The 13351-nt window shown below is 55.0% G+C and overlaps 1 protein-coding gene across 3 annotated transcripts in view; it reads right to left on the reverse strand.

Moving 5' to 3' along the window:
- The window catches only part of PIP5K1C (phosphatidylinositol-4-phosphate 5-kinase type 1 gamma), a 48944-nt gene extending 39869 nt beyond the window's left edge, over positions 1-9075 (reverse strand). For 2 of the 3 annotated variants that reach the window (XM_059159465.1, XM_059159464.1), the window contains exon 1: positions 8891-9074. In XM_059159465.1, the coding sequence (XP_059015448.1) occupies positions 8891-8984 (94 nt within the window). In that variant the 5' untranslated portion in view covers positions 8985-9074. Of the gene's footprint in view, positions 1-8890 lie in introns of all 3 variants that reach the window. The other variant, XM_059159463.1, reaches the window with a different exon arrangement.
- Between the last annotated feature and the right edge of the window lie 4276 nt (positions 9076-13351).

Below are 13351 nucleotides of genomic sequence, written 5' to 3' on the forward strand. Positions count from 1 at the left end.
CTGCCTGCTTGTGATCTCACTCTCTGCCAAATAACTAAATAAAATCTTAAAAATATATACTAAAAAAAAAAAGATACCAACTTACTAAATGGTACCCTATTAGAAAATAGTAATAATAAAAAATAAAAATAACTAAATAAAATATATTTTTAAAAAATGTTTGCACTTCAAAGGACACCACCAAGGAAATGAAGAGATGACCTACAGCACGGTACAGAATATTTGCAAATCAGAGATCTAAAGGGAAAAGTATCTAGAATACATAAAGAACACTTACAATTCAATGAAAAGAAAAATGGCCCAAATGAAAAATGACCAAAGGGTCTGAACGTCTCCACAGAAGATGTACGAACAGCCAACAAGCCTACAAGGAGCTCCACATCACTGATCACCAGGGAAACACAGATCAAAACCAGAGTGAGAATACTTGACACCCTCCAGGACAGCTAGCGTCAAACACAGAGGAGCACGCAGTGTCCAGGACGGAGGGGGTCAGAGCCCTCACACACAGCTGGTGGGAATGGAAAGCGGGGCGGCCGCTGCAGAAAAGTCTGGCAGTTCTTGAAACAGTTAAACTTAGAGTTTCCACACGACCCAGCACGTCCACGACAACATCTGTCCACACAAAAACCTGCCCATGCGCATTCGTGGCCACTCTATCCGCAATAGACAAAACGTGGAAACGACCCAGCATCCACAGCAGATGAATGGAGACACAAAACACGTGCCATCCGTGTCACCGAACGCCACCCGGCCAGAAGGGGACCGAGGCACCCACACGCACTACCACATGGACGGACCCTAAGCACACGTTGGCCAGTGGGTGAGGGCAGGGTGAGGGCCTGCTAAGGGGGAGAGAGCACAGGCAGAGGTCCTGTGGGAACGGGATGGGGTGGTTTTAAGGAACAGCACAGAAAGGATTTGGTGTGGCTGCAGGGGACCTAGGGGTGCCGAGGCTGGAGGCAGGGGGCAGTCGGGGGGGCAGAGCCCTGACCAGCAGCCCCCCCTTCTTCCCCTATAGTGAGATCTGTCCTGCTCCCCCACCCCAGTCTCACTGCACAAAGCAAGTGCATTTCCAGAGGGGTAAACAGGAAGCCTTGCAAAGGATGGGGGGAGGGGTGGCCATTAATCCAGAACTCGGCACTTAGGCCAGCAGACAGTTTTCCAAAGCCACAGCATTCAAGAAAAAGGGAATGAAGATTCCAGAACTCTGACCACCCTTGCCACAAACACGGTTACGCACATGTATGGGCCAGGCGCAGGCCTCCACCGAAGTCCAGGGCCTGAAGCTTGAGGGCATCAGGTGGCTTCCCGAGGGGGCAGGCGGAGGGCCGAGGCTCGCTCCCGAGGACTCAGGCAGAAGGGCTCAGGGCGCCGTCTAATCGGGCCCTGGGAGACCAGCTGCCTGCGTGCTGGAGGGTGACCCTGCACTGAACCCTAGCAAGGGAACAGGACGATTCTGGATCAACTGATAAAACGTGAATCCTGCCCGTGGACCGTGGACTGGATCGGGGCTAAACTTCTTAAACGTGACCCTCACACTCCGCGAAGAGGACACCCTTGCTGACAGGGCACAGAGCTGCTCCTTCTCCACAGATCCCACACCTGCACATTCACCCACTGGCCACGTGCCACCCCAAATCGATACTCGTGAGCCTTGCACGGTCCCCCGTAGACCCAGGCAGGGGAGTGAAGATTCTGTCACCTCACACCTGGGTGTCTGGCCGACGTCGCTCTGCCTCCGGGTTTCACCCCCTGGACCACACACGAGGACCCTCTCCACGGCCTACTAAGGGGCATTATTTAAATTTTTGTGCTTTTGGGGTGCCCGGGTGGCTCAGTGGGTTAAGCCTCTGCCTTCAGCTCAGGTCATGATCTGGGGGTCCTGGGATCGAGCCCCGCATCGGGCTCTCTGCTCAGCGGGGAGCCCGCCTACTTGTGATCTCTCTGTCAAACAAAAAAAAATTTTAAAAAAAAAAAATCTCAAAAATAAATAAATAAATAAATAAATAACTTTTTGTGCTTTCTGCTGGTGGATTTTTGCTGTTTAACACCCAGCGCTGCAGTGGTCGCCCAGAAGACCGTGCGTGACGTGCCCTAGACAAGCTTCCACCGGCCACGAGCTCAGTGCCAGTGAATCAACAATGCGTAGTTTACTAAACAGAAACACACACACACACACACACACACACACGACACAATGTCATAACCAGGGGTTCACGGGGACCTAACCCTGGGTTCCCCCAGGAGCCCTGCTTCAACATTCGCGAACTCCGTGTTTGCGGCCACGTCACAGGACAGAAGTGCCGGAAGGACAGGAACTGGCCACACGGATGTGTGAGGACAGGGGGGCCTCACGTCCGCAGCTGACGACCCGTGGCACCTCCCTCCCTCACACACACGCACACACACGCACGCGCACACAGGATAACATGCCCTCCGTAAAAAGATAACATGACGCCGTGAAGCGTCAGCAGCTGGTGAATCTAAGGGCCTCGTGCTGCCGTACGACTGCATCTTTTCCTACGGCCATGACATTTTTGAAAATGAGATGTTAAAAAAGAAAAGGTAGGATGAACCCAGAAAACCACCTGGAATGACCGTTCTCTGCTCCTAGAGACAGAGGGGGCGAGAGAGAACCTTCCCTTCCTCCTGACCGCAGGTCTGACTGTTGCTTTCTCAAAGGAAACATGTTATTACTTGTAGTTACAGACTTGCCTGCTGCAAGAACCAGGCAGCTGAGTGGGACAGAACAGAAAGTCCAGAAATAGACCAGCCATGTGCAGCAAGCTGGTATGTGATCAGGGGACATCTCAAATCAGGGAGGAAAGCCGATTATCCAGAACGCAGAGTTGGGACAACCCTGAGCCACCTGGAAAAACGTGGAACAGTCAACTCTCTTAACACCTTGTATGAGGACAAATTCCAAATATAGCAAGACCTTAAAGGCCTTTTTTTTTTTTTAAGTGAAACTACAAAAGTACTAGAAAAATTATAACCTCGGAACAGGGAACCCTTCTCCAGCCGTGACACCACAGAGACACCATAGAAGGAGAGACTGATAAATCTGACCACATGAATACATTCATCCCCGCTGGAAGAGAAGATGGGAAAAGACTGCTCACGCTGTGTCATAAGTGAAAAACAAAAACAAAAACAAAAGCCTTTCACAATATGTAAAGAGCTTCCACAAACCAATAAGAAAAAGACTGAAGAGCCCGGTTGAATACGGGAAAGATACAACTACCCGGTTCCCAGAAAAGAGGGGGAACTCTGGGATGTGAATTATCCAGCAATGAGAAGGGGACCAGCCCAAGCCCACCTCGGGGTGTCCTTCGCACACGAATGTCCGAACCACACCCCACTTCTTAAACCTTTAGCGGCAAGCCCAGGCAACCAGAATAAAGGCCAAGAAACACATGTGTGGTGCACGCACGAGACAGAAAACAACTGTGACAAATGTCAGGAGTTCCTTTTTCCAACCCAAGCCAGCAACTAGGTCCCCCAAATGCCATCACACTGCCTTAAGCACGTAGGGCCCCTCTCCACGCCCTCCAGGGTGGCCTGGGGGAGGAGCGGGGGCAGGGCCCCGTGCCTAATCCCCCACGGCAGTAATCCCAACACACGTGGGCGGCCTGCTGCTTCTGGCCCCACAGCCCAGCTGATGGCAGCAGGCGATCCCCAGCGGGGTCTCAACCAGGCCCATCACGAGGGGTGGCACGTGGCTCAGTCACAGCCGCCGGTGGCGCGAGCAGGAAGGCTTGGGAGCCCAAGACCCCCCAGGGCCTGGGCCTCCCCCGCTATGAACATCGCCATCACGCAGCTCTCATCCAGTGAGCGTGACCCCAGGGCCGTGGGCCTCCCCCGCTCCTGTCCCAGGAATCCTTGCGATCCTGCCATCCTCACCGTGAGATGGGCTGAGATAGGGAGCAGCGAGTTCATCTGCCCAGGGGCACAGCATCCAAGGTGATGGCAGGGTCAGCCCTGGGTCAAGACCCTGCCTGCCCCTCCCACATCAGCATGAGCCCACTGGAACACGCTCCTTCCGGGCCCTCCCCATCGCCACCCCCCCCAGCTCCAGGGCACAGGCCAATCCCTGCTGGGTTCCTCAGCTCCCCCAACCCCCTCAACCCACCCCCCAGAGCCTCCATCCAGGCCCCAGCCTGGCTCAGCACAGCTCACCTGCCTGCCCCAGGACACTTCTTCCCCATCAACTGGCCAGAGTGCTGGGCCACGCCAGCCACCTGCCACAGCCTCCCATGACTGGCCCTGTCTGTTTCAGGGCCCCCAAAACACGGACTTTGTTTCCATGGATCAAATGAGTCAAACTCGTTCCTACCTCGGGGCCTTTGTACAGGCAAATCCTCTACCAGAACACTGGACCCATGGCTGCTTTCCTCCCGAGGTCACTTCCCTGGCAACACCACGACACTGATTTCTTTTCCCACTACGTGCTCACCACTGACCAGCACACTCTCATCCAGGCGAAGGCAAACATTTCCCATAAAGCATGAGACCATGAGTATTTCTGACTCTGCCAGCCATAAGGTCCACAAGCAAAAGTGCTCACCGACAAGTTTGTGAGTCTGCGGGTGCGGCTGTGTGCAAATAAAAAAATTTTTTAAAGATTTTACTTATTTATGTGACAGACAGAGATCACAAGCAGGCAGAGAGGCAGGCAGAGAGAGAGGGGGAGAAGCAGGCTGGCTCTCCGCTGAGCAGGGAGCCCAACGCAGGGCTCGATCCCAGGACCCTGAGATCATGACCTGAGCCCAAGGCAGAGGCTTAACCCACTGAGCCACCCAGGTGCCCCATGAATAAAATTTTATTGATGAAAAAACTGGGGCTAGATGGGCCTTGGCCCCCGCGGCCAGGCTGCTGACCCCGACCCGCTCTGTCTACTTGTTCTCCGTGACAGCCGCGAGGGAGCCGCCCGGCTCACTGCACCTAGAGCCCCGCTGGCCCCCAGCAAGTGCCTGATCAGTGCTGAATGAGCACTATCTGAGGACAAAGGAAGAGGCACCCACACGTCCTCGTGCAAACAGAGTCCAACAGCAGACCCTCGGCGGTGCCAGGATCTGTGCGGAAGCAGCGGCCCACGTGTGGCCTCCTGGAGCTCACCCATCTGTCCGAGGAGGGACGCTCCCCGTGCCCACACGGAGCTGGCTACCTGCCGGGGGCACTTCGGAGCTTCCAGGTCTGTCCACGCTCATCACACCCATCTCACAGGTGGAGACACTGAAGTGGCGTGTCCCCGGCTAGCCAAGGGCTCATCTGGGATGAGAACTGGGCGGTCGAGTTCCAAGGCCTCTCCGCAGAACGGACTGAACCATCAGAGGTCCAAAGGGTCCCTCTACCAAGCAGTATCCAGGACAGAATTCCAGCTGGGAGATTCCGGCCTCCAAGGGGAGACCACTGGCCCACAACCTCAGAAGAGGCCTCCGCCGACAGGCCTCACCCCAGCCCTGCGCACCAGACCTTCACGCAGGGCGTGCCGTCTTCCTTTCTCTCCTTCGGTCCTCCCGCCAGTGTTGGCGGAGACGTCACTAAGAAGCAAATAGTTGAGCAGAAACTGGACAAAGAGCAAAGGAAGCAAACAACATAGATATGAAGGACGAGGGCACATGTGCAAAGGCCCTGGGGCAGGACCAGGCCTGGTGTGTCGGAGGAACAGCCAAGGGGCCCATGTGGCTGGAGCAGAGTGGCCGAGGGGGAGAGAGGGAGGTCATGCAGGGCCTCATGGGCCTCGTGGAGGACTTAGGTTTTTACCCCAGGAAGGTGGGTGTCCTGGAGGGCTACTGGCAGAGGAGAGTGGGACCTAAGTCAGTTTTCTGGAATGAGCTGCTGGGAGCATGGAAGAGATGGGATACCAGGCCAGCGATGGATGACGGGACTAGACCAGGTGGGGCAGAAAAGGAAGAAGTAGGTAGACTCTGGGTCCATTCTGAAGACAAAACCAGCATAATCTGCCACCAGATTAGATGTGGGAGGGGGCGGGGGGGGGCTACTGGGAGGGAAGCCAACTGTTCTGTGATATCAGGGAAGCAGGAAGAACGGGAGGGAAATGGGAAATGGAAAAACCACACCTCGGCTCAGGCCAAAACCCCCGGGCAGATCACAGGTCCCAACAGCCGACCTCGTGAATGCATCCAAGCCCCCAAAAGCTGGCAGAAGACCCCATCCGGCCCTCTCTGGACCAGACCATTTACATAACCAGATTCAAAACACACAGTGTTTATCATTTCACCTCCATCAGACTGGCCGAAACAAGGAGGCTGGTAACATTCAGAGTTGGCAACACTGGGGCAAGGGTCTCTCTCGGCCCCTGCCAGACCTTTCTGGAAAGCCGGTGGGCATCAGAGAACAATTTTCAAGCTGCTCGCCACAGCCCAGCCACTCCAAAGCAGAGACTTCAACCCCCAGGAGTTCAAGTGCCACAGTTAGAGGCCAAGTTCAAGGATGTTTACAGGAAAAGGTGGACTCCAGAAGCAGCCAGAATGGTCCTCAGCAGGAGGCTGGCTGAACCAGTAATGGGCTGTCCCAAAGGTTCCCCAAGCACTCTCACAGGCTGCCTCACGCTAGCTCAGGCGAGGCTCACCGCCAGCCCCAAGCAGGCACACACATCACTCCATTTCACAGACGGGGCTACTGAGGCTCCGAAAAGTCAAGGCATTTGCCCTTCAAGGTCACGCAGCAACTGAGTGGAAGCCAGGTGGTTTGACTGGGCTTCTCCCCCTCTTAACCATGGCCCCATATTCTCTCCCTCTGAAGAATGTAACTGATAGCAACAGCCGGGGTGGGAAATTCAGATTCCTGCGGATAAAAAGCCAGCCAAGTTATGGGATAACATAGAGTGAGGTCAACGGTTGTCACCTAGGGTGGCCATGTCTCCAGGGGACCCTAGAGAGGTCTGGAGACATTTACTGTCATCACAACTCAGGGGCGGTGATGCAGGCACTGAATGGGCGGGGCCAGGGATGCCGCTCAGTCCCCTCCGGGGCCCAGGACACTGCCTCCACACAAAGAATTTTCCAGCCCAAAACACTAATAATGCCAAGGCGGAGAACCCCTAGTGGGGCATGGAACCATCTTGGCGAAGGAGAAGCAGACGTGTTTATGGATTTCTACATTTCTATGAGCAGGAGGAAAAGCTTGGACGGTTATCACCCACACTTAGGATTTACATCAGAGACATGAGTTTGGAAAGGGAGCAGCAGCTCTTAATTTTAAACTGAGTGAAATAAATGATTTGCTGGGGGAGTCAGATTTCTGTGGATCTTGGTGACAGACCGCCGGGGCTGGACCCTTAACTTCCGGGTCGCGCACAGCCAGTGCTTAGAACCAGCAACCCCAGGTGCCTGGGACCTTATCTGCCCCCATCTGAGCCCTTAACAAAACAAATGTTTGCTCTGTGGCTTCCTCATCGTCACTGAGTCTTGGGCTGTTTTGTCTCTAATCAGCCCTGGTAGGAGGGCTGATGGTGGAGGTCAGGGATCTGATGAAACAGAGTGTGTTTGGGTCCCCGAACCATGTCTGAGGCTAGCTGAAGGGCGAGGCCACCGGATGGCCGAAGGAAGCGGGTCATCGACGGAGCACTTCCAGATGGCAGCAGGGACAGAAGTGGCGGGAGGCTTCCAGAGCCCAGGGGGGAAGCTCGCTAGCCCTGGCGCTCTCTCTCCAGATACTTCGCCCACCCCCCCCGCCCCCCCCACCCCCAGCCGCACAGCATAGCCCGCCTGCCAAGGAAGCTTCAGGAGGCCTGGGGGAGGAGGAGGACGGATGCCCGAGTGGGTGTCTGCAGGGCCTCCGCTAGCGAGGGCTGCCTGAGGAGAGCAGCCGATCCTGCAGATCCGGAAACTTCTGTCTGGAAGCTGGAGAATGTGACCCAGAAGGAAGCTCAGAGGAGAAGGGGCCATTCCTCCCGGCAGCAGCCCGGCTCTGCCCAGGGTATAGCGGGCTCGCCAAGAGCCCACGGGGTTGGGCCAGGCCACCTGGCCCCACACACCTGCTGTTCTGGAGGGCGAGGGAGGATTAGGGCCCCCACATGCCAACAGTCGCCCTCCAGTGTCCAGGGAGAAGGCTGGAGGGGGGCGCCTCTTTCTCCCCCACCTGCCTGCAGAGAGAGCCTTGACTCTGAAGGCACCCCCAGATGTCACTGTCCTCAGTCCCCTCCTGTCATAAGGAGGTAAACTGAGGCCCAGAAAGGCAATGAATGGCCAGCGCGCTAGAAACCGGGTCCAGTGACTCCCACGGAGACAGACGAGACAATCAGGAGGCTGGCCCAGATGGCCTCAGAGACCCCCCCAACCCTGGCAGCTTCTGCCCTTCACCACCCAGAAGACGTGCCCCCAGGGGTGATCCCAAGAGCTGACCCCAGCAAGCGGGCGGCCCCAGCAGACTGTCTAGGAAGGGGGAGGCACACCTGGGGCGGTATCACCTCCCCTGCCATGCCCACCTCGGAAGCATGGCCCCTCCCCAGAACGGGGGTGCTACACCGTCCCACACACGGAGAGCAGCCCCCCGCCGACAAGACAGGGTGCGACGCCGTTCCCAGGCGCCCCGGGCGGGAGGCAGTGCGCCCACCCACCGCGTGGCCTCACCCCCCCCACCCCACGCGCCTCCGAGGGGGGGCTGCTCGCCCCTCGGCCTCCCAGCTCCGGGCTCCGCACGTGCCCCGGGTACCCCCGGGAAGGGCGGCGCCCCCGCGAGCCCCCCGCGCGGGGAGTCCCATCCCCCCCCCCGCGGGCGCCCCCGAGTGGAACGTTCCGGCCTCCCCGCGGCGGGTCCCGGCGCCCCTCCGGCGCTCGGGCGGCTCCACTGGGCCGCGGCGGGGGGAGGCCGGGCGGGCCCACTCGGGGCGCGGGGAGGGAGGGAGGTCCGGCACCGTTACCTGCCGCCGCCCCGCTCTCCGCGGCCCAGGCCGCCTCCGAGGTCACGGCCCCCGCCTCGGCGCTCTCCGCCTCGTCCGGCACCTCCAGCTCCATGGCCGCGCGCGCGGACCGGCCGGACGGCGGGCGGCCGGAGGCTGCACCCGAGCTGCGGCCGCCGCCGCCGAACAACAACCGCCGCCGGCTGGAGGGCGGAGGGAGGGGGCCGGGCCCGGGGAACGGGGGGCGGGCCCGGGGGCGGGTCCAGCGTGCGCCAGCGTGCAGCGCGCGCGCGCCGCCGGCCGGGACTGGGGCGGGGCGGGGGTGGTCGCCGAGCGGGGAGGAGGGGCCTGCGTGCATCCCCGCGTCTCGAGCGCCCCCACGCGCCCGGGGGGTGGAAGGACGGCGCCGTGCGCCTCGTCTGATCCTGTGGCTGGAACTGTCACACGTCATAAACCCAAGCACCGTCTACAATTAACCCACTACTTACCATCAGAGCGCCCATGACACCTACGTATGGTGCGTGCTTGGTCATGAGTGGTCCTTATCATGACGTAATAAGTGATGTAATAAGCCAAAATAGATTTGATTTGTGCTAGCAAGCAAGCACGGTATATAAAGTACGTGAGGTTAAGGTCCAGGCATATTAATACCATTACTGGACAAAAGTATGATATTACTAGCGTAGAGATAATGTTGACAGAGAACGTGCAAGCGTCATATATAAAACATAACACAATGTGTAACATACGGGCAAGTACAAGTAACAATGTAATTAAATGTCAGGCTGGATGTGAAAGCTTCCCTGAGCAGTCTCTCCCGAAGTCAGGGGTCTATTCCTTGTTTGCCCTTTTTTTTTTTTTTTTTTTTTTTACTAATAATACTTATCCAGTATCTAATATAGAACATAACACCTAGAAGGAAATAAATATTTGATAGAATTGATCAACCAGATGGGGACTATCATCACTCCCGTTTTACACACAAAGAAAACAGGATCTCGGAACATGGAGGTCACTTGCTGGAAATCACAAAGAATCATGCTGCCTGTCAGTGTATTTATGAACTGGGTTAAGAATAACTGTGTTCACATCATCGTTTAATGGTGAATTTATTGGTGATATGGCTTGGTGGTTACTAATTCTGAGGTCATGATTCAGGGGGTAATAAACGTTGTTATTATTAGTTTTGTTCATGACTAACGATTTCAGCTAGGGGGGGCACGTGGAGGGATTTGGGTCTCCATATGGTAAGGGACAGACCTAAAATGTTTTCACCCAACCCTGTCTGACTCTGGAAGCTTGGTCCCTCACCACTGTCTGGGGTGCGGGCAAGGTAGGTGGGAGACTGTGCTCTGGGGTGCTTGGCAGTGGGACGATGGGGAATCAGGAAGAGGGAGCAGGTCACAATCATACCCAGAGGTTAGAAAGATTTTTCTGAAATGTTTTCCCATCAAAATAAGGAGACAAGTGAAGAAAGAGAAGGGATAATGGGGTGGAGGTTGGGGGACCCTGGCGGTAGGTATGATGGAGGGCACGTGTTGCATGGAACCCTGGGTGTGGTGCATAAACAATGAATTCTGGTACACTGAAAAGAAATTTAAAAAATAAATTTAAGGGGCATCTGGGTGGCTCAGTGGGCTAAAGCCTCTGCCTTCGACTCAGGTCATGCATGATCCCAGGGTCCTGGGATCGAGCCCCACATCAGGCTCTCTGCTCAGCAGTGACCTGCTTCCTCCTCTCTCTCTCTCTGCCTGCCTCCCTGCCTACTTGTGATCTGTCAAATAAATAAATAAATAAAATATTTTTTAAATGAATAAATAAATAAATAATTTTTAATAAAAGGGAAGGGATGGAGAACAGGACTCGGGGTGTGGCAAAAGGGGCCCCCAGCTTAGCTGTACCCAGTTAGAAGGGAGCCAGCACAGAGTGGAGTCCAAAGACTTAAGGGATTCAAAGGATGAAAGAGGAACAAAATGTGGTCCATCCACACACTGGAATGTTATTCAGACTCATGAAGGAAGGGACCCTGACACCTGCCACGACGTGGGGGGGCCCTGAGGACACAGGGCTCAGGAAGAGGAGCCAGACCCAGCAGGATACCTCCCGCAGGACCCCACTCCCCGGAGGGCCCCAGAGGAGTCCCATCCACACAAAGAGGAGACAGTGGGAGCCGGGGCTGGGGCAGGGGGTGGGGGTCCGTGCTTTGTGGGGACAGAGTCTCCATGTGGGGAGATGGAAAGTTCTGGAGACAGAAGGTGGGGGTGGCTGCAGGACAGTGTGAGTGTGCTTCGTGCCTCTGAGCTGTGCACTTAGAGATGGTGAGAGCGGTAAATTTTATGTTGTGTGCATTTTTACCATCATTTATCAACAATAACAAAAAGCCTCCAGGAAGAGCCCTTTGGACATATGCCACGATGGATCTTGAATCTGTTTTGTTTCTTTTTTAAGATTTTATTTTTGTTTTTAAGTCATCGCTACACCCAATACGGGGCTCAAACTCACAACCCCGAGATCAAGAGTCGCACGCTCCCCTGACTGAGCCAACTTGGCACCCCTCCTTTAAAATCCATTTTTTGAATGGTTAGAGGGATGATTCTCAAAGCGTTGTCCTTGGACTGGCCACAGCAACTTTACCCAGGAGCATTTTAGAAATGCAGATTCTCAGGCAGCCCCAGACTTTGTGTATGAAACACTCCATAGGTGGGACCTATAATCTGGGTTTCAAGCAACACCCTCTACCCCTACTCTCGGCAGTTTAGAGGCCTGAATTTGACAACCACTGACTCCAACTGGAGAAGGGCTGGGTGGCTGGGTCGATGATAAGGTCATGAAAAGGAACCAAATTAAAAAAAAAAAAAAAATCAACTTTCAGGTTGATTCTGAATGTCTCCTGGAAGGAAGTCAACACTAAAACCGGAAAAAAAAAAAAAAAAAAAAACATCAAAAAGTGGCCAAACTGGTCTTATTTAGACATGCGGAAGTGAATGTCAAAATCATCAGTTAAAAGACGCTCAGGAGGGGGGCGCCTCTGGGAGGGGAGAAACGGTGGGGTGACTAGGGTACCGCCGATTTTAGCAAGCCTGCATGAGAGCTTGACCCTTCTGAGTGCGTGCATTATTAGGAAAAACAACCCCAAACTGGCTTTGTGGGAGGCCAGAAAGTTCGGGCAGGGAACGGAGAGGAAGGGCAGGGATCCCGGTGGGGCCGCAGCTTCTGATTCTCCTACTTCATTCTTTCATGGGGTCCTGCTTCTGGATTCCCATTTTGCAGGCAGGGAAACTGAGGCTGCCTGGCTGGGGTCGGTTACCTGGTTTTTGGCGCCCCCTGGCGGCTGTTACCATTAGCGCCAGGTGTCCCTGGAAGGACTCCTGGTCCTTCCATCCCCTTCCCTAGAATCCACCCATCCATCCATCCATCCATCCACGCATTCATTCAGGCCACAAAATATTATTGAGCACCTACTGTGTACCAGATACTGTCCCAGGCCACAGGAATGAACAGGACAAGAATCCATAACCTCAATTTGGCAACACCCTAGAGAAGACAGATAAACAGTCATGAGACACAGAGCAGTTTCGGTGCTAATAAATACTTTGAAAAGAACACAGATGCACTACAACGACGACAGAATGTGATGGATAGTACGCGTTAAGCCCATGCTCCCCCGTTGTCCAATAGAATGACCACGCAAGCCAGTTTAAATTTAAAACTTTAAATGTCATTTTTAATTTTCCTTGTGACCACATTTGGAAGCATGAAAAGTGAACAGGTAAGATTAATTTTAACAACATATGTGACCTGACCCAAAACATTCTAGGTGTGGGAATCGAAATAAAAAACGAGTTATTTTACGTTCTTTTTTTGCATGCCGAGCCTTCCAGATTGGACGTGTGCCTTACATCTACCTGCACCTTCTTCTTTCTGACCTGTGGGTGGATAGTGGATAGAGGGTGTGGACCCACTTCGTACCCTGCACGGTTCTGTAAGCACTGTCCAGACACCCATCCACTTATCCAACTTCTGAAACAGTCTTAGGAGGCAGAGGCTGGTGGGCTCTTGCCATTGTTCAGCTGGGAAACCTGAGGAGATGCAGCAACTTGCCCGAAGCTGCCCATCAAAGTAACAGTTGAAGACTCCTAGGGTAGGAATCCAGGAATCCAAGCAGGGGCAGAATTTGCACTCAGATCTGTCCAGCGGGAAGGAGCCAGGAATCCGTAGTCATCTGTGGGATGGCACGCCTGCTGGAAGGGCTTGTCAGCCCCAGGTTCCAGGAGGGCCGCGAGAAGGGGAGCCGGGACGTGCTTGTTTTCCCGAGGACCCGCGTGTGCGTTCCAGTCCCTGTGCTGAAGCCAGGGCCTGGTGCTCAGTGGCACGAACAAGGCAGTCAGTCCCTCAGCGTCCCTGGCCTCTGGGCAAGCAGGGGTTAAGGCCAGCTGCTCCCACGTGAGAGCACCTTGCAACAAAGCCACACGCCCAACCAGC

The sequence above is a fragment of the Mustela lutreola genome, chromosome 2, assembly GCF_030435805.1.
Source record: "Mustela lutreola isolate mMusLut2 chromosome 2, mMusLut2.pri, whole genome shotgun sequence".
Lineage (NCBI taxonomy): Eukaryota > Metazoa > Chordata > Mammalia > Carnivora > Mustelidae > Mustela > Mustela lutreola.